This window comes from Trachypithecus francoisi, unplaced genomic scaffold, assembly GCF_009764315.1.
Source record: "Trachypithecus francoisi isolate TF-2019V2 unplaced genomic scaffold, Tfra_2.0 Lachesis_group3, whole genome shotgun sequence".
In the NCBI taxonomy this organism is placed as follows: domain Eukaryota; kingdom Metazoa; phylum Chordata; class Mammalia; order Primates; family Cercopithecidae; genus Trachypithecus; species Trachypithecus francoisi.
Genome location: NW_022681468.1, coordinates 112136775 through 112156614, shown reverse-complemented (window position 1 = coordinate 112156614; position 19840 = coordinate 112136775). Strand labels below are relative to the sequence as shown.

Below are 19840 nucleotides of genomic sequence, written 5' to 3'. Positions count from 1 at the left end.
GGCACTATTCACAATAGCAAAGACTTGGATGTCCAATGTCCAAATGTCCATCTGTGACAGACTGGATTAAGAAAATGTGGCACATATACACCATGGAATACTATGCAGCCATAAAAAAGGATGAGTTTGCGTCCTTTGTAGGGACATGGATGCAGCTGGAAACCATCATTCTTAGCAAACTATCACAAGAACAGAAAACCAAACATCGCATGTTCTCACTCATAGGTGGGAATTGAACAATGAGATCACTTGGACTTGGGAAGGGGAACATCACACACTGGGGTCTATCATGGGGAGGGGGGAGGGGGGAGGGATTGCATTGGGAGTTATACATGATATAAATGATGAATTGATGGGTGCTGACGAGTTGATGGGCACAGCACACCAACATGGCACAAGTATACATATGTAACAAACCTGCACGTTATGCACATGTACCCGAGAACTTAAAGTATAATAAAAAAATAAACAAAAACAAAGACAACAACAACAAGAAAGAAAACACATGTCCATCAACAAGTGACTGGGTTAACAAATTACGGTATTTCCGTATGTAAAGAAATGGAAGGAATGACTCAGCAATAAAAAGGAAGGAATTATTCACACACACAACAGGATGGATGAAGTTCCAAATAACTATTATGAGGGAAAGCCAGAGAAAATAATAGATAATGTATGATTCCACACATATAAGTTCTAGAAAATGCAAACATTTATACTGATAGAAAGCAGATCAGTAATTAGATAATAGAGTTGAATGAATGAATTACAAAGAGGAATTGTATATTATGTTCATTGTACTGATAGTTTCAAGGATATAATACATGTCAAAACTCATCAATGGAATAATTTAGATTATGTGCTGCTTATTCTCTATCAATTATACCTTTATAGGGTTGTAAAAATAATAATAGATGGCTCACAGAATTATCAAAGGGATAAAATATTGCACCTCGTAAGTTTTAAATGAGCCTGTAAAATGCTGTTATCCTAGAACAGAATAAACACTGGATAAACATTATCTTCTATTACTATTATATAACAACTGAAAAAAGTACTTGGGTAGTTAACATTTAAAGCTCTTATGATATACCTTAGCTTCTTCTTCTTGTGCTTTCTTCACAATTGCTTGTAATTGCACTTCTCGCTTAAACTCAGCATGAAGTAATTTTTCTTCCATCATCCTGCGTCGTTGATCTAGTAATTCTTCCTTCCACTTCCGGACATCCTTCTCCTGCGTATAGTGAATTATCACATCCTTAATTTCAATATATACAATCATTTAAATGAAGTACTAATAAATAAATGGCTTATGAAATACAAACTCTAAGTGTGGAAAAATGTGCAGCAATATGACTAACAATTAAGGATGGGGACTATGAGGCCAGACTACCTGAATTCATAATCTACACAGGCCACTTACTAGCTGTATAATCTAGACAACTTTTTTAGCCTATGTCTCAGTTTCCTTATCTCTAAACAGGAAATAAAAATAATAATATTACCTAACTCACAGGACTATTTGAAGGTTCATAAAACTCTCAGAACAGTGGCTTAGACATGCCTCTACAGAAATATTTGCATTATTCTTGTACTGTTATCATGAGTATGTTTAAAATGAATGTAGTGTATATTTAACCTTATAAACATTAACATCTCTATGATGTAACCCACATTCAAGAAAAATAAGTAATTTTATCCTAGAAATTGAAAAATGACATCTAACAAATCACATTATTTGCGTAAGAAACATTCTCTGAAGGAACAGAGAGGGTTTCACCTACAAAAAATATAGACATAATAATTGCTACTTGATGTTCTTTTAAGAAATTAACCCTTAAATTTTTAATTCCTTAAAACAACCTCAAACGGAAGAAGTAAAAGCTTGTTCTGTGATCTAGGAAATAAGATTCAGCACCATGAGAATAAATTATAGAAAATCAGAAGATGGGTCAATATGAGTGGAAAAAACCTAAAATTTTAATTGAGTTGTTTCTCTCAATAATTGTGTTGAACCATCCAAAAAAGTATGATACAAAAACAGCAGTACATGAAGAGCCAGATGACATGTCCTTAAAGCCTCAGCTCTGCAAATTATTGGTTGCGTAACACTGGAAACAACACTTAGCCTCTCCTAGATTGTTTTTACATCTATAAAATGAGGTTTAGTACCTGCCTTGTGTACATCATAGAGTTATTGTGGTGATGTGACGACATCACTCATGTGAAACACTGTTGAAAACAATAATCCATCATACAAATGGAAGATGAAAATTGCCATTAAAATTAATTTAAGGGATACCTACATTGATGAGAAAATAACCAGAACACATCTAAAGTCTTGTATACTTTCACTAATCAATGATTTTCTTGCATGAATACTTGGAGATCACGTTTAGATAAAAGAAAATATACTATAATTGTGCTGGTATTTAAAAACACAATAAGAGAAGAATTGTGATTGTGCTAGAGCACTTCTCTTAAGCTAAAATTAAAATAATACACTGACTCTTGTAGAACTCCACAAGAGACTGCTTTTCATATCTAATCTATTCATTTACATGACAAATTATTGAGATTCAAGTAAAAATAAAACTCAAAGAATTTTCTTATAGTCCTAGTCAACTTTACACCGTACTCAACAGAATCTTGCACTACCTAACGTACTTTTATGAATATTCAAATTATGTGGTCCAACTATTTCTCCCAAATTTAAACTACACACTAAAAGTAATCCAAATAATATGCTTAACCTATGACTATTTATACTCTTTTCTAATACCAGAAGGTAACAAGAGTTCACCTGTAATTACAATATAGTGGCCATACATCTTTCATCATGCTGTGTTAGGTACTTGTAGTATGGAGCCTCTGAGATGGTGCCCAGTGATCTAAGCCACCTGGTTTTAAGATCCTTATGTAATCTCCTCCCATATTGTATCAGGACTGTGACCAAAAGAATACAGCAAAAGCGATGCTATAAAACTCAGCACAACTTCCTTTTATCAACTCTCTTAGGTACTTTTTCCTTTCTCTCCCCGACTCTCTCTCTCTGATTTTCTATGGAGAAACCACTGGCCATGTCATGAAGACACTTGGGCTGTAGAAAGGTATAAAGGTTTCTGGCCCACAGCCAAAGGGGAACAAAAGCCAGCAAATAACCGCACAAATGAGTATGGAAGTGGATCCTCCAGACCCAGATGACTATGACCTGACTGATAGCTTGACTAAAAACTGATCAGGCTGGAAGCAGTGGCTCATGCCTGCTATCCCAGTACTTGGGAGGCAGATCACTTCAGGTCAGGATTTCGAGACCAGTCTGGCCAACATGGTGAAATTTCATCTCTATAAAAATATAAAAAATTAGCCAGGTGTGGTGGCGCATGCCTGTAACCCCAGATCCTCAAGAGACTGAGACAGGAGAATCACTTGAACTCGGGAGGTGGAGGTTGCAGTGAGCCAAGATTGTGTCATGGCACTCCAGCCTAGGCGACAGAGCCAGACTCCATCTCAAAAAAAAAAAAAAAAATCATCAGAGACCCAGAGCAAGAATGATGGCCAGGTATGATGGCTCACGCTTGGAATTCCAGTGCTTTAGAAGGCCAAGGTAGAAGGATTGCTTGATGCCAGGAGTTCAAGACCAGTCTGGGCAACATGGCAAGACCTTGTCTCTACAAAAAAATTAAAAATTTAACCAGGCATGATGGCATGTGATTGTAATCTTGGTTACTCAGGAGGTTGAGGCAGGAGGATGGCTTCAGCCCAGAAGTTCTAGGCTGCAGTGAGCTATGCTGCATCACCGCATTCCATCCTGGGTGACAGAGCAAGTCCCTGGCTCTAAATAAAACAATAAAAGAATCACTATGCAATTCCTGGTTGCCTTTTTCACAGAAATAGTGACCTGATAAATGTTTGCTGTTTTAAGCTAAGTTTTTCCGTTATTTGTCATACAGCATAGATAACACAGTACTCAGTTATAAGAGTGACTGTATATTAAGCAACATCCATCCTAGCACTATGTTACTGTTTTACATACTTGCCTCATTTAAGCATCACAACAGGTTAATAATTACAATTGTCATTTTTCAGAAAAAGAAACTGAAATACAATAATGTTAAGTAACTTGCTCAGGGAATCATAGCTTATTATCTGATAAAATCAGGATTTAAACTTAGTTGGCTCTCTCCAGAGCCCATGTTATTTCCACTTACCACACTGATCAATAGTTATTCTGCTCTAAATACACAGACTCTCTTCTGTAAATATAATTAGTGCTTATCCAAACTTGATCATCTTTCCCTGATGTTGAAAATCATGGTTTTCCTCTTCTAATCAGTTTACATCCCATTACATTCATAGATTTTCTAATGAAGAAATATCTTTGAATTCCAAGAATAAACTCAGTTTCCTATGTTTTCAGGTATTTTGTTTTTTGTTAACTACAGTCATGATGCTGTACATTACATCATCAGAAATTATTAATCTTGCATAAGTCAAACTTTTGTACCCTTTGACCAATACCACTCCATCTCCCCTCTCTGCTTCTATGAATGTGACTTTTTCATATTCCACATAGAAGTGAGATCATGCAGCATTTCTGTGTCTCTTTTCACTTAGCTTAATATCTCTACCTCCATCCACGTTGTCACAAGTGTCAAAATTTCATTCTTTTTAAGGCTAGATAATAGTTTTTTATACATATATACACATATAAATATATGAACACACACACACACACACACAAATATGTATCATATTTTTTTCATTCATCAGCAGACACTCAGGTTGTTTCCGTATCTTGGCTATTATGAATAATGTTACAGTGAACATGGGTGCACAGATATCTCTTCTTGATCCAGATTTCAATTCCTCTGTATATATACCCAAAAGAAGAATTGCTGATCATATGATAGGCTCTATTTTAATTTTTTGAGGAAATTCCATATTGCTTACTATAATGGTTATACAAATTTACATTCCTACCAACAGCATACAAGGATTCCATTTTCTCCACATCCTCCCCAATACGTGCCTCCTGTCATTTTGAGAATAGCCATCCTAACAAGTGTCAGGTGATACTTCACTCAAGTCTGATTTCCACTTCCCTGATCATTATACATGCCGAGGACCTTTCCATGTACCTGTTAGCCTTTTGGATTTCTCCTTTTGAGAAGTGTCTCTTTAAGTCCTTTGCCCATTTTTGAGTCAGGCTGTTTCCTTGCCACTGAGTTGTGTGAGTACTTCAAATATTTTGGATATTAATGTCTTATCTGATATATTTTTTACAAATATTTTTCTCATTCCATAGCTGTCTTTTCATTTTGATAATGTTTTCATTTGCTGTACAGGTTTTTAATTTAATTCCACATGTCTAATTTTGCTTTTGTTGCCTGTGTTTTTCTGTCATATTCAAACAATTATCACCAAGATCAACGTCAAGGTTTTTCCGAAAGTTTTCTTCTAAAAGTTGTATGGTTTCAGATCTTATGTTTAAGCCTTTAATCCATTGAGTTGATTTTTGTGTATGGTGTAAGATAAGCGTCCAATTTCATTCTTTACATGTGGATACCCAGTATTCCCAATATCCTTTGTTGAAAAGATTATGCTTACCCCATTGTAGGTTCTCAGCATCCTTGTCAAAGACTAGTTGCCCATAATTGCATAGGTTTATTTCTGGGTTTTCTATTAAGTTTCACTGGTCTGTGTGTATGTTTGTATGCTAGTGCCAAATTGTTTGATTACTATACCTTTATAACAAAATTTGAAGTTAGAAAGTATTATGACTATAGCCTTTGCTCTTCTTGCTCAAGATTACTTTCGATCTTTGGGGTCTTTTGGAGCTTCACATGAATTTTAGGACTGTTTCTCTATTTCTCTAAAAACAAATGGTTGGGGTTCTGATAGAGATTGCACTGAAACTGTAGATCACTTAAGGCTGTATGGACATTATAATAATATTAATTTTCTTTCTTTTTTTTTTTTTGTTGAGATGGAGTCTTGCTCTGTTGCCCAGGCTGGAGTGCAGTGGCCGGATCTCAGCTCACTGCAAGCTCCGCCTCCCGGGTTTACGCCATTCTCCTGCCTCAGCCTCCCGAGTAGCTGGGACTACAGGCGCCCGCCACCTCGCCCGGCTAGTTTTTTGTATTTTTAGTAGAGACGGGGTTTCACTGTGTTCGCCAGGATGGTCTCGATCTCCTGACCTCGTGATCCGCCCGTCTCGGCCTCCCAAAGTGCTGGGATTACAGGCTTGAGCCACCGCGCCCGGCCAATAATATTAATTTTCTAATCCATGAACTCGGATGTCTGTTTACTTGCTGCTTTAAATTTTTTTTCATAAACTTATAATTTTCACTACATAAGTGATTCAACTCCCTGCTTAATTCCTAAGTATTTTATTCTTTTTGTTGCTAATATAAGGAAAACTGTATCCTTAATTTCTCTCTCATATAGTTCATAGTGTATGAAAACCCCACTGATTCCTAAGCATGTTGATTTTCTATCTCTAAACATTACTGAATTCATATATTATTTCTCCAAGTTTTCTGTTGAATCTTTAAGGTTTTCCATATTTATGATGTTATCTACAAATAGATAATTTTACTTCTTTCTCTTCCCATATAATGCATTCATTTCTTCTTCTTGCCTGACTGCTTTTCCCAGTATTTCCAGTACTATGTTGGAGAGAAATGGTAAAAGTGGGGATACTTGCCTTTTACCAAATCTTAGAGAAAAAGCTTTCAGTTTTTCCCAATTATGATGTTAACTGTGGGTTGTTCATATATGGGCTGTCTTAGTCTGTTCTGTGCTGCTGTAACAGAATATCAGAAACTAGGTAATTTATTAAGAAAATAAATGTATTTATCATATAATAGTTCTGGAGACTGGAAGTCCAACAACAAAGTGGTGGCATCTGATGAGGTTCTTCTTACTAAATCAACCCTGGAGGAAAGCAACAGGGCAAGAGGGGGCAAAGGGTGGCAGGGTACTATGGGGAGCTGAATCCAACCTTTAATAAGGCACCCACTCCTGCAATAAGGACCCACTTCCACAATAATGGTATTAATCCATTCATAAGAGCAGAGCCAATATAACCTAATCTCCTCCTAAAGAACCCACCTCTTAATATGGTTATAATAGCAATTAAACTTCCATATGTGTTTTGGAGGGGATAAACATTAAAACAACAGCACTGGCCTATATTGTGTTGAGAAAAGTTCCTTCTATACCTATTATGTTGAGAGTTTTTTTCATGAAATTATATTGAACTTTGTCAAGTGTCTATCCTGCATCTATTCAGATATTAGTGTTTTTTGTCTTTCACTGTATTAATACAGTATACTGCATTTATAGATTTTAGTATATTTCACCATATTTACATTCCAGAGATAAATCCCACTCAATCATGGTATGATTGTTAATGTATTCCTGAATTTGGTTTGCTGGTATTTTAAAGAGGATTTCTGCATCTATGTTTATCTGGAATACTGGCCTGTAGTTCTCCCCTTTCTTGTGTTTCTGTCTAGATTTGGAATCAGAGTGATGAAGGTCTCATAACACAAGTTTGGGCGTTGTAAGAGATACGAAAAACTAAATTGTTTTTCCTGCTCTCACATACAACACAATAACAATTCTCTTCACCCAGATTTTTATGGGGTTTTTCTCACACTGACCACTTCCCTGACGCCACCTAGCTGTCATATAATTCAATCCAATTCTGACATTATCTACTGGTCCCACAGATAAAGGCTCAGTCCCACAAGACTGCCCCCACAACTTCAGATGCAAATCACAAGTCCCAAGTTCTGACCCATACTTCTGACAAACCAGCTATAAATTTGGGATTCTCACAACTGTCTCCTCGAGTTTGTTTCATTTGCTAGAGTGGCCCATAGAACTCAAGGAAACACTTTACTTACTATTGCCAATTTATTACAAAGGAACTTTTAAAGGATGTAGATAAACAGCCAGATGGAAAAGATGCCTAGGGCAAAGTGTGAAGAAGGGACACGAAACTTACATGCCCTCTCCAGGTGTGCCACTTTTCAGGTACCTCCACATGTTTAACAACCCAGAAACTCCCCAAACTCTGTTCTTGGGATTTTTCATGGAAACTTCATTACAGAGGCATGATTTATTAAATCACTGGCTTTGGCAATCAACCGAACCTGGAGGTCCAAGTTCTGGTAGCCAGCACCAACTCTGAGGCTATCCAGGACACTACCAAGAGTAGCCTCATTACAACAAAAGATGCTCCTATCACTCAGCAAAGCCCAAGACATTTAGGAACTCTGTTTCAGATGCTCTTATCACTCAAGAAATTACAAAGATCATAGAAATTATCTGTTGGGAACCAGGGTCAAAGATCACATATTGGAAAAACAATATTATCCTAGTGCTTCTATCTACCAGAGTTTTAGTAGCTCTAAGTCAGGAACCAGGGGCAGAGACCAATATAATATTTCTTATTTCACAAAAGTGTTCCCTCTTCTTTTATTTTTCAGAAAAGTTCAAGAAAGGCTGGTACTACTTCTCCTTTAAATGTTTCATAGAATTCATTAGTGAAGTCATCTGGCCCTAGGCTCTTTTTGTTGGTTTTTTGATTGAGTAATTCAATCTCTGTATTTGTTATTGGTCTGTTTAGGCTCTTTATTTCTTCTTGATTCAGTGATGTTGGGTTGTATATTTCTAGGAATTTATCCACTTCTTCTAAGGTTATCCAATCTGGTGCCATAAATTATTGATAATAGTTCTTTATGATCCTTTTTGTTTCTCTGTTATCCATTGTAATGACTCTACTTTCGTTTCTAATTTATTTGAGTCGTTTTTCCTTAGACTAGCTAAGAGTTTGATTTTTTTTATCTTTCCACAAAAAACCAAGCCTGTTTTGTTGATTTTTTCCCCATTGTTTTTCTCTTTTGCATTTAATTTTTTTGTACTCTAATCATTATTTCTTTCCATATAGTAACTTTGGGTTAGTTTGTTTCTTCTTTTCCTAGTTCCGTGAGTTAGAAAACTAGGTTAAGCGAGATCTTTCTTCTCTTCTAATTTAGGCATGTATTACTATAATCTTCCCTCAGAATCTCGTTTTGCTACATCTCACAAATTTTAGTGAGTTATATTTGTTTTCATTTGCTTCAAGGTATTATTTAAATTCCCCTTTATTTCCTCTTTTACCAAATAGTTGTTCAATTGTATGTTTAGTTTTTACATTTTTGCTAATTTTCCCATTTTCTGTTATTGATTTTTAGATTCATTCCACCATGGTCTAAAAGATATTGGTATGATTTCCATCTTCTTAAATTTCTAAATACTAGTGTTGTGACCTAACACATGATCTATTCTGAAGAATGTTTCATGTGCACTTGAGAAGAATGAGTATTCTGCTGATTTGGGGGTAGAAAATCCTGTATATATTTCGTAGGCACATTTAGTGTACAGTGTTGTAAGTCAGGTGTTTCATTATTGATTTTCTACCTGAATGTTCCATCCATTATTGAGAGTGGAACACTGAAGTCTCCTACTATTATTTTATTGCTACCATTTTCTCCCTTCAGATTTGCATTTGTTTTATATATTTAGGTGATAGGTTGCTGGGTGCAAATATATTTAAATTGTTGTATCCTCCTGTTAAACTGACTCTTTCATCATTATTTAATGGCCTTCTTCCTCTCTAGGGACAGTTCTTGTCCTAAAGTCTATTTTGTCTAAGTTTAGCCACTTCTGCTCTCTTTTGGTTATAATTTACATGGAATAAGATATTCCTTCGTGTTCAGCCAAGTCTGTTCAAGGCAGCATACGGTTGGGTATTTTTTTTTTTTAATTCATTGAGTCACTCTATGCCCTTTGATTGGGGAGTTTAATCCATTTATACTTGAAGTAATTATTAACAATAAGTACAGATTTATTACTGCCATTTTGCTACTTATTTTCTGCTTGTTTTGCAGGCTTTTGTTCCTTACTCTATTGCTGTCTTCATTTGTTATTTGATTGTGGGTTTTTTTTTTCTAATGGTTTGGTTTGATTTCTCTTTAGCATTTGTGTATTTACAATAGGTTTGCCTTTGTGGTTACAATTGTCTACTTTAATTGGTAACAACTTAAATTCAATGGCCTACAAAACTTTACACTTTTACCTACCCATACACTATGTGTTTTTGAAGTCAGAGTTTACTACTTTTCATACTGTAAATCCAATATCAATTTTCTGTCATTATACTTATTTTTAATACCTTTTTGTCTTTTAAGTCCTCTCCCCTACCCTACCTTAGTAACAGGATGCTGCTCTGTTTCCCAGGCTGCAGTGCATCCTGGGGCAATCCTAGCTCACTGCAGCCTCAAACTCCCAGGTTCAAGCGATCCTTCTGCCTCAGCCTCACAGGTAGCTGGGACCACAGGTGCCTACCACCAAAACTGATAATTTTTTTGTTCTTCCTTCTTTTTGTAGAGATGAGGTCTTGCTACATTGTCCAGGCTGGTGTGAGACACCTGGCCTCATGTGATCTTCCTACCTCAGCCTCCCAAAGCACTGGGATTACGAGTGTGAGTCACCACACCCAGCCTTCTTTAAAGTTTTATATTGGGGTTGCAGTTATTTCTGTACCACCCTTAACAGTATGTTATTCTATATTTGACTGTACATTTACCCCTGAGCTTTACATACTTTCTTTCACATGCTTTTACATTGGTGTTTATCATTTTTCTATTCCATTTTAAGAACTCCAATAGCATTTCTTCTCAGGCAAGCCTAGTGATGACAAACTCCCTCAATTTTCATGTGTCTGGGAAAGACTTTATCTCCTTTCATTTTTAAGGATAGCTTTCCAGGGTATAGTAATCGTGGCTGATCGGGTTTTTTTTTCCCCCCCAGTTCTTTGAATATACCATCCCATTATCTCCTAGCCTGGAATATTCATGTTGAGAAATTCACTGATCATTTCCGGGGGGGGGGGGTGGGGGCAGGCTTCCCTTGTATGAGATGAGTTGCCTTTCTCAGGCAGCTTTCAAAATTTTGTCTTTGAGTTTTGACAATTATACTAAGTCTTGATGTAGATTTCTTTAACTGTTGTGGGGTTCTATGAGCTTGAGTCTGGATATTTCTTTTGCTCTCCATATTTAGGAAGTTTTGGGTTATTTCTTTAAAAAAAAAAAAGCTTTCTGCCTGCTTCTCTTCAATCCCTATAATGCATATATTCATTCAATGATAGTGTCCCATAAATTCCAGAGACTTTCTTCATTTTTTTCATTCTTTCTCTACTCTTACTGGGTAATTCCAAATGACCTGTTTTCAAGTTTTCTTGATTCTTTCTTATGCTTCACTAATCTGCTGCTGAAGCTCTCTACTGCACTTTCTAGTTTCTTCAGCGTATTCTTCACCTCTAGAATTTGTTTGGTTCTTTCTCATGGCTTCACTTTCTTGATGTTCTCATTTTGTTTTTATGTTGTTTTCCCGATTTTGTTACATTATTTATCTGTGTTCTCTTACAGTTCACTGACCTTCAACAGTTATTTTGAATATTTTGAAATGGATCTTCATTTGTTTGGATTGCTTCCTGGATATTTATTGTATTCTCTTGGTGGTGTCAAGTTTTCCTGATTTTTCATGTTCCTTGTATCCTTGCATTGCTGTCTGTGCACTTAAAGAAGCAGTCACATTCTCCAGTCTTTATGGACTGGCTTCAGAAAGGATAGTCAATTATTCAGATGGGAGCACTGCCTTGGGGGGAATGCAGGAGTATCTTATTGCACTAAGCCTAGTGGCACACAGAGTGCCAAAGTGCAGGCAAGTACAACAACTCCTGGTTTATATGTATGCATTGGCGTGGCAGCTCAGGGAGCTACAGTTAGCAATATCAGTAACAGGGCAGTCCTCAGCTCCAAAAGCTACAGGGTGTAGGCAGTGGCTGCCAGCAGCACCTTTGTGTTAAGAAGTGAGCACCCCCGGATAGGTGGGAGCCAAGGCAGGTGGAGTTTGGTTGCAGGCATACATGTGGCAATGGGGGCCATGGCCAGCTGTGGCCATGTGTGTGCATGGCTATTTGGCCCGCTGCATATGGACATGGATTGACAACAACTGTGGGACAGGGCGGTAGCTTGCATTCCTCCAGCTGAAGGGGTTGGCTGCAGATATATAAACAGAAGTAAAAACCAGAGCTAAGAGCAAGGACCAGGGCTGGCCACGGGCAAACACACTACAAACTGATAGTCTTAGGATCCAAATTGTCTACCAGGTCATTATACTCTTTAGACAAACCTCCCCAAGGAAACCCTCCAATGAAAATGGCAAAAGACAAGTAGAGCTTTAATAATCCATGCTAACCCTGCAAAATATCAATTTACTAGATAATTTGAAAATGATGATTTGTTTATAGTTAACCTTCTTGGATTCAATAGATTAAAATGCCTTTGTTTCCTAGCAAATATAATTATTTTATTGTTATTTTAGCTTCTCTCAGACCAGGAGTAGAGTTGAAAATAAGCCCACCAACTTCAGACTATCATAATTTCCTAAAAAATAAAAACTCACCCTTTCTAACAATTTCTGAAGCTTTAATGTTTTCTCTTCCCGTAACTTTTCCCTTAGCTGCTGTGCTTTCATTTGTTTTTCTTCATGTTTCTTCTTAGATTCTGCAATTGTTCTATTAATACAAACAAATGGACAAGAGACATGAAATGTTTACATGATAAGGCCAGAAAAAGTGTTCTTTAGACTTCGTAGTTCTTAAAGTATACAAAACTAATTTTGGCCCAACACTTCAGGAAAGCTTTGTTACTTTTCAATGGATCTGAAACTGTCCTGAAGTAATGTGCCCAAAAATGCCATGTAGCATTTTTATTTAACAATCAAGAGTGGCTAGTTTTCTTCCTGTGAACCACTTCAAATTAATTTTCAAATGCCAGACCTTTTACGAGAGGGTGAAGAAAGTTTTTCATGCATGTGAATTCCATGCCCTGGAGGTCTAGCAGGTTCTTCTTCTACAATGTCCCCCCAAGATGTATTTTGGCGCCAAGACTCACGAGCTGTTTAAAAAAAATACTATAATTGTGTAACCACATAGGTCTATAAAACATTTGAGAACAAACTTTTGAACACTGTACTACACAGCCAATATGCATATACACAATACCTTCATAGTCTGCAAGGACATCGTTCCAGTCCATGGACATACCACAGAAAGATACACTCCCACTGCCCATGCTGGCCTAAAATGTAATAAGGGAAGCTGAAAATCAAATCTTTGAACACAATTACAACTTTAGAAAATGAACCACATGTGAAAATTTCCTACCTATTGTTAATATATTCCATTTAACTAACAGTTGAAAACCAGGAAAACGGTACCTACCAGTACAATCATAATAATTACCGAGTTAAAATACCACAGCCTATTCATTTTAAGAGCCTAGCAGCAATTAACAGCAGAGACAAATGAAGTAAATTTAAGAAATATACTGGCCTTATTCTATTACTACATAAATGCTAACATATACAGAGCAAATACTGAAGAACTGAAGATTGTTTGGCATTAAAATTTAATAAACCAATATGTAAAACATTTAAAGTTATTTTATTCTTTAACAAATTCCCATCATTAACATATATATCCTAAGCACTTAGTAGAGGAAGGTAGTGTATCATTTGCTTATTTATTTATTTATTTATTCATTCATTCATTCATTCATTCACTCATTTTTGAGATTTAGTCTCACTCTGTGGTCCAGGCTGGAGTGCAGTGACATGATCTCAGCTCACTGCAACCTCCACCTCCCGGGTTCAAACTATTCTCCTGCCTCAGCCTCCCGAGTAGCTGGGACTTCAGGAGCACACCACCACACCCGGCTAATTTTTGTATTTTTAATAGAGGCGGGGTTTCATCATATTGGCCAGGCTGGTCACAAACTCCTGACCTTGTGATCCACCCGACTCGGCCTCCCAAAGTGCTGGGATTACAGGTGTGAGCCACCATGCCCAGCCTACTTTTTGCTAATAGAATACAAAAGTAAAATACCTTAGCTTTGTCTTCACTCTCTATAAATTAAAATCAGAGTAATGTTGAGCTCTTACTTTATGTCAGACTCAATTTTTTAACCGTTTTTAATAGAGCGGGGTTTTGCTATGTTGCCCAGGCTGGTCTCTAACTCCTGTCCTCAAGCAATCCTACTGCCTTGACCTCCCAAAGTGCTGAGATTACAGGCATACAGCACCACGACTGGCCTAGACTCAATTTCTTGACTGGTAAAATAACAATAACAACTTCTAATTTGTCAACTGTATCATATATTAAAATACTTAGTAACGGTAAAGTGCTAACAAAAGATTTGCTATTGTTTATTGTATAAGTCTAAATCATCCTGAGAATGATAGTTATGATTACTGAACATGATTTTTAAGTAACTAATCTTAAATAGGACTAGATGGACTCCAAGTCTTTCTGGCCCAGATAATTTGTTTCTAAATATAAATTTTGAATAGTTATGTTAAAAAGTCTAAATGCTCACAGAAAAATCACTGTCGTTGTCAGTTTCAATGTTAATATCATTGTTTTCTTCAGCTTCAATTTCTCTAGTTAACTGTTCTTCTTCAGCAATAGCACTAGCAATGGCTTCTTCATTGGCCTTTTCTAGACGATCTGCTAGCTCTTCTTTTTTAGCAAGGACTTCTGCCATGGACTATAAAGTTAAAAACACATAAACAAAAAGAAAAATCATCACTTGACTGAAAAGTAATCATTTTTTATGTTATAACATGGACTCAACAGTATACATAAAATTGTACTGATCTAGAACCATAAAAGGTGGGGTTCCTTATAGGCTCATCCACTTACTAGCTGTGTGCCTTAGAAGCTTCCAGAAACCAAGAACCTACTTGGTATTCCATAAAATGGAACAATAATCAATGACTTGCCTTATTTACCAGACAGTTATGTATGAGAAACTGTGAAATTATTTATTTAACAGGTATTATTAATGACAAAGTGCGAATTTCATTTAAGTGCCAAAATTCAAAACAATTATAGATTGAATACACTCATTAAATGTAAAATCAAAATAGTATACTATAATGGGAACATGGAAAGAATATATGCTATACTGGTGATGATGCTTTCTGAACATATATACACCTAACTTTAAAAAATGCATTATAAATAATAAAAACATACAAAATTCATTAATTAATAAATCCTCATGAGAAGCTAAAGATGTATACTAGAAACCCTAAATCAAACACTGAAATAACAAAACAAACGTGTGGTTAATAAGCCATCAAAGGTGATAAAATTATTAAAAAATTAAAAATGGAAGGAAGAACACAAGTCAAAGAGAAAACAAATAGTAAAATGGTGGATTTAAACAAACTATATCAATAATTATATTACATGTAAATGTAACATGTAATAGGCAGAGATTATCAAATTAGATAAAAAATAAGACTGAACTATATGTTTCCTAGAAGAAAAAAAAAGATTACAAATGAAAGATCTATGCTAACTAAAAGAGAGCTGAAATATTAATATCAGACACAGATTTCAGAGCAAAAAATATCACGAGGAATAAAGAAGACCATTTTATAATAATAAAAGGGTCAATTCATCAAGACAACAAAACAATACTACATGTTTATAGACATAACAGAACTTCAAAATATATAAGGTTGAAATGCAAAAAAAAAATCTAATGAGAATGTAAAATGATGTAACCAATTTGGAAAGCAGTCTGACAGTTGCTCAAACGGTTAAACATAGAGTTCATAAAACCCAACAATTCCACTCCTACATATATATCCAGGAGAAATAAAAAATGTGCCCACACAAAAACTTTTATGCAAATACTTAAAGCACTGCTATTCATAATAGCACAGTGGAAACAACCTAAATGTCCATCAACTGATAAATAAATAAAATATGGTATATTCATTCAGTGGACTATACTATTTGATTACAAAAAGGAACAAAGTACTGAGAAAAACTAAGATATGAATGAACCTCTAAAACATGCTAAGAAGCCAGTCACAAATAACCACATACTGCATTTCATTTCTATGAAATGTCTAAAATAGGCAAAATTATATATGGAGAAAGCAGTGTAGTGGTTGTCTATGGCATGTGTGGGTGGAGTGAAAGGGAGTAACTGCTAATGGGCACTGGGTTTCCTTTTCAGAGTGATGAAAGAGTTCTAAAGCTGATTATGGTGATGGTTGTACAACTCTGTGAATATACTAAAAAACAACAGTAAACTTGAAACAGATGGATTGTATTATATGTAAATTATTATCTCAATAAAGTTGTTACAAAAGAAATAGATCCACAGTTAGAGTCAGTGATTTCAGTACCCCTCTCTCAACTGACAGAAAAAGTAAAGAAAAAACTAGTAAGGATATAGAAGACCTGAACAATACTATCAACAAAATTGATCTAAGTATTTTCTCAAAAGAAATAAAAACATATGTTCACACAAAGATGTATACAAAAATGTTCGTGGCATCTTTATTCATTTAAAAAAAGATGTAATTCAAATGTCTCTGGGCAAGTGAATGAACAAACATTGTGTTACATGCATATAACAGAATACTAGCAAAGTCAATTAACAGAATGAAGTATTAATACACAGCTACATGGATAAATCTCAAAATAAGTATGTTGAGTGAAAGATACCAAGCAAAGCTTACACAACTCAATTTATATAAAACTATCATCACAATGAACAGGCAACCTACAGAATGGAGAAAATTTTTGCAATCTACCCATCTGACAAAGGGTTAATATTCAGAATCTATAAAGAACTTAAACATATTTACAAGAAAAAGCAAACAAACAACCCGGCCGGGTGTGGTGGCTCATGCCTATAATCCCAGCACTTCGAGAGGCCAAGGCAGGCGGATCACGAGGTCAGGAGATCAAGACCATCCTGGTTGACACGGTGAAAACCCGTCTCTACTAAAAAATATAAAAAATTAGCCAAGCATGGTGGCGGGTGCCTGTAGTCCCAGTTACTGGGGAGGCTGAGGCAGTAGAATAGTGTGAACCCAGGAGATGGAGCTTACAGTGAGCCAAACCTGCGCCACTACACTCCAACCTGGGCGACAGAGCGAGACTCCATCAAGAAAGAAAAGAAAAGGAAAAGGGAAGGAAGGGGAGGTGAGGGGGGAGGGGAAGGGAGAGGGGAACAAAGGGGAAAGGGGAGGGGGGAAGGGGGGAGGAAGGGGGGGGAGGGGAAGGGGAAAGGGGAAGGGGGGAGGGGAGGGAAAAAGGAGGGGAGGGGGGGGGAGGGGAAAGGGGAGGAGGGGAGGGCAGGGACGGGGGGGAAAGGGGGGGGGAAGGGGGAGGGGATGGGGGAGGGGGAGGGGAGGGGGACGGGCGGGGAACCAAGGGGGGAGGGGAAGGGGGAGGGGAAGGGGAGGAGGGGGAGGGGAGGGGAAGGGGGAGGGGAAGGGGGGGGGGGGGGATGGGGAGGGGGAGGGGGAGTGGGGGGGGGAGGGGGGGGGGTCGGGAGGGGAAAGGGGAGGGGGGGAGGGGAGGGGAGGGGGAGGGGGGGGGGAGAGGGGAGGGGAGAGGGGAAGGGAAGGGAGGGGAGGGGGAGGGGAGGGGGAGGGGAGAGGGGGAGGGGGGAGGGGAGAGGAGGGGGAGGGGAGGGGGAAGGGGAGGGGAGGGAGGGAGAGGGGAGGGGAAGGGGGAAGGGGGAAGGGGGAAGGGGAGGTAGAGGGGAGGGGAGGGGAGGGGAGGGAAAAGAAAAGAAAAGAAAAGAAAAGAAAAGAAGAGAGAAAAGGAGAGAGAGGGAGAAACAGGGAGAGAGAGACAGAGAGAGAGAGAGGAAAGAAAGAAAGAAAAGAAAGAAGAAGAGAAGAGAAGAGAAGAGACGAGACGAGACGAGACGAGACGAGAGGAGAAGAGAAGAGAAGAGAAGAGAAGAGAACCCCATCAAAAAGTGGGCAAAGAATATGAACAGACATTTCTCAAAAGAAGACATTTATGCAGCCAACAGACACATGAAAAAATGCTCATCATCACTGGCCATCAGAGAAATGCAAATTAAAACCACAATGAGATACCATCTATCACACCACTTAGAATGGCAATCATTAAAAACTCAGGAAACAAAAGATGCTGGAGAGGATGTGGAGAATGCTTTCACACTGTTGGTGGGAGTGTAAATTAGTTCAAGCATTGTAGACAGTGTGGTGATTCCTTAAGGATCTAGAACTAGAAATACCATTTGACCCAGCAATCCCATTACTGGGCATATACCCAAAGGATTATAAATCATGCTACTATAAAGACATATGCACACGTCTGTTTATTGTGGCACTATTCACAATAGCAAAGACTTGGAACCAACCAAAATGTCCATCGATGATAGACTGGATTAACAGAATGTGGCACATATATACCACTGAATACTACGGCGCCATAAAAAAAGATGAGTTCATGTCCTTTGTAGGGACACAGATAAAGCTGGAAACCATCATTCTAAGCAAACTATCACAAGGACAGAAAACCAAACACCACATGTTCTCACTCATAGGTGGGAGTTGAACAATGAGAACACATGGACACAGAGCGAGGAATATCACATGCTGGGGCTAGTCAGGGGGTGGGGGGCTAGGGGAGGAATAGCATTAGGAAAAATACCTAATGTAAATGACGAGTTGATGGGTGCAGCAAACAAACATGGCACATGTAAACCTATGTAACAAACCTGTACGTTGTGCACATGTACCCTACAACTTACAGTATAATTTTAAAAAAAGAAAGAAAGAAAATAAAGAACAGTTGTCTCATCACTACAGGAATTCTCTGTAACTCTCCACTGCAAACTGAACATTAAGGTGCTTACACCTTATCACCTTTGGTTTGTCAAAACAAAACAAAAAGCATTCTTAAGACCTCTAAGAATACACTAATATTCACATTAAAGCAGAACTTATTTTCTTTTAAGTATGCAAGTTTGATCCTCAAAATAACCAAAAGGTTTTATGACTCTGCAAGTTTATATATGTGATGAAAATAAAAACAATGAGGTAAGAATTTTTAATTCTTTCATGCTTATTTAAGTATGGGATAGACTTCCTCTTTTAAAATTTGATTCTCACAGAATCAAACTGCAAAATATACAATTTGATATACAACTACTAAAACAAATAACCAACTTCCACCCCATACAATAAACTCACTACTTATTTGACCATAAATATGTTCAACATTTAGAATATTCATTACTAAAAGACACAAGATGAAAATCAATTGTTCTACCTTATTAAAAGAATCTAAATATTTGTTTTTTAAATTACTATAACCTTTATTTTCCTTTTTACCCTTAGGCAACCCATATCAAGTTTCATCTCTATTGCTATTATGCCTATGAAATGCATAATTTTACCTAATACCATGTGTTGTTAAGATCTTTCAGTATAAGGCATCAAATTTTAGAAGAAATTATAGTGCATAGCAGCCTTTAAAAAATAAAAATTAAGAATAGGAACAGCTCCAGTCTCCCAACTCCCAGCACGAGTGACACAGAAGACCGGTGATTTCTACATTTTCAACTGAGGTACTGGGGTCATTTCACTGGGGAGAGCCGGACAATCGGTGCTGGTCAGCTGCTGCAGCCCGACCAGCGAGAGCTGAAGCAGGGCGAGGCATCGCCTCACCTGGGAAGTGCAAGGGGGAAGGGAATCCCTTTTCCTAGCCAGGGGAACTGAGACACACAACACCTGGAAAATCGGGTAATTCCCAACCCAATACTACGCTTTAAGGAAACGGGCACACCAGGAGATTATACCCACACCTGGCCAGGAGGGTCCCACGGCCACGGAGCCTCCCTCATTGCTAGCACAGCACTCTGCGATC

The 19840-nt window shown here is 37.5% G+C and overlaps 1 protein-coding gene across 8 annotated transcripts in view; it reads right to left on the bottom strand.

Moving 5' to 3' along the window:
• Positions 1–19840, bottom strand: part of SCAPER (S-phase cyclin A associated protein in the ER) — a 589310-nt gene that overhangs the window by 415644 nt on the left and 153826 nt on the right. For all 8 annotated transcript variants that reach the window (XM_033189309.1, XM_033189313.1, XM_033189315.1 and 5 more), the window contains exons 11-15: positions 14496–14666; positions 13124–13199; positions 12899–13016; positions 12523–12634; positions 1094–1234 (exon numbers count right to left, since the gene is read on the bottom strand). In XM_033189309.1, coding sequence (XP_033045200.1) covers positions 1094–1234; positions 12523–12634; positions 12899–13016; positions 13124–13199; positions 14496–14666 — 618 coding nt within the window. The remainder of the gene's footprint in view (positions 1–1093; positions 1235–12522; positions 12635–12898; positions 13017–13123; positions 13200–14495; positions 14667–19840) is intronic.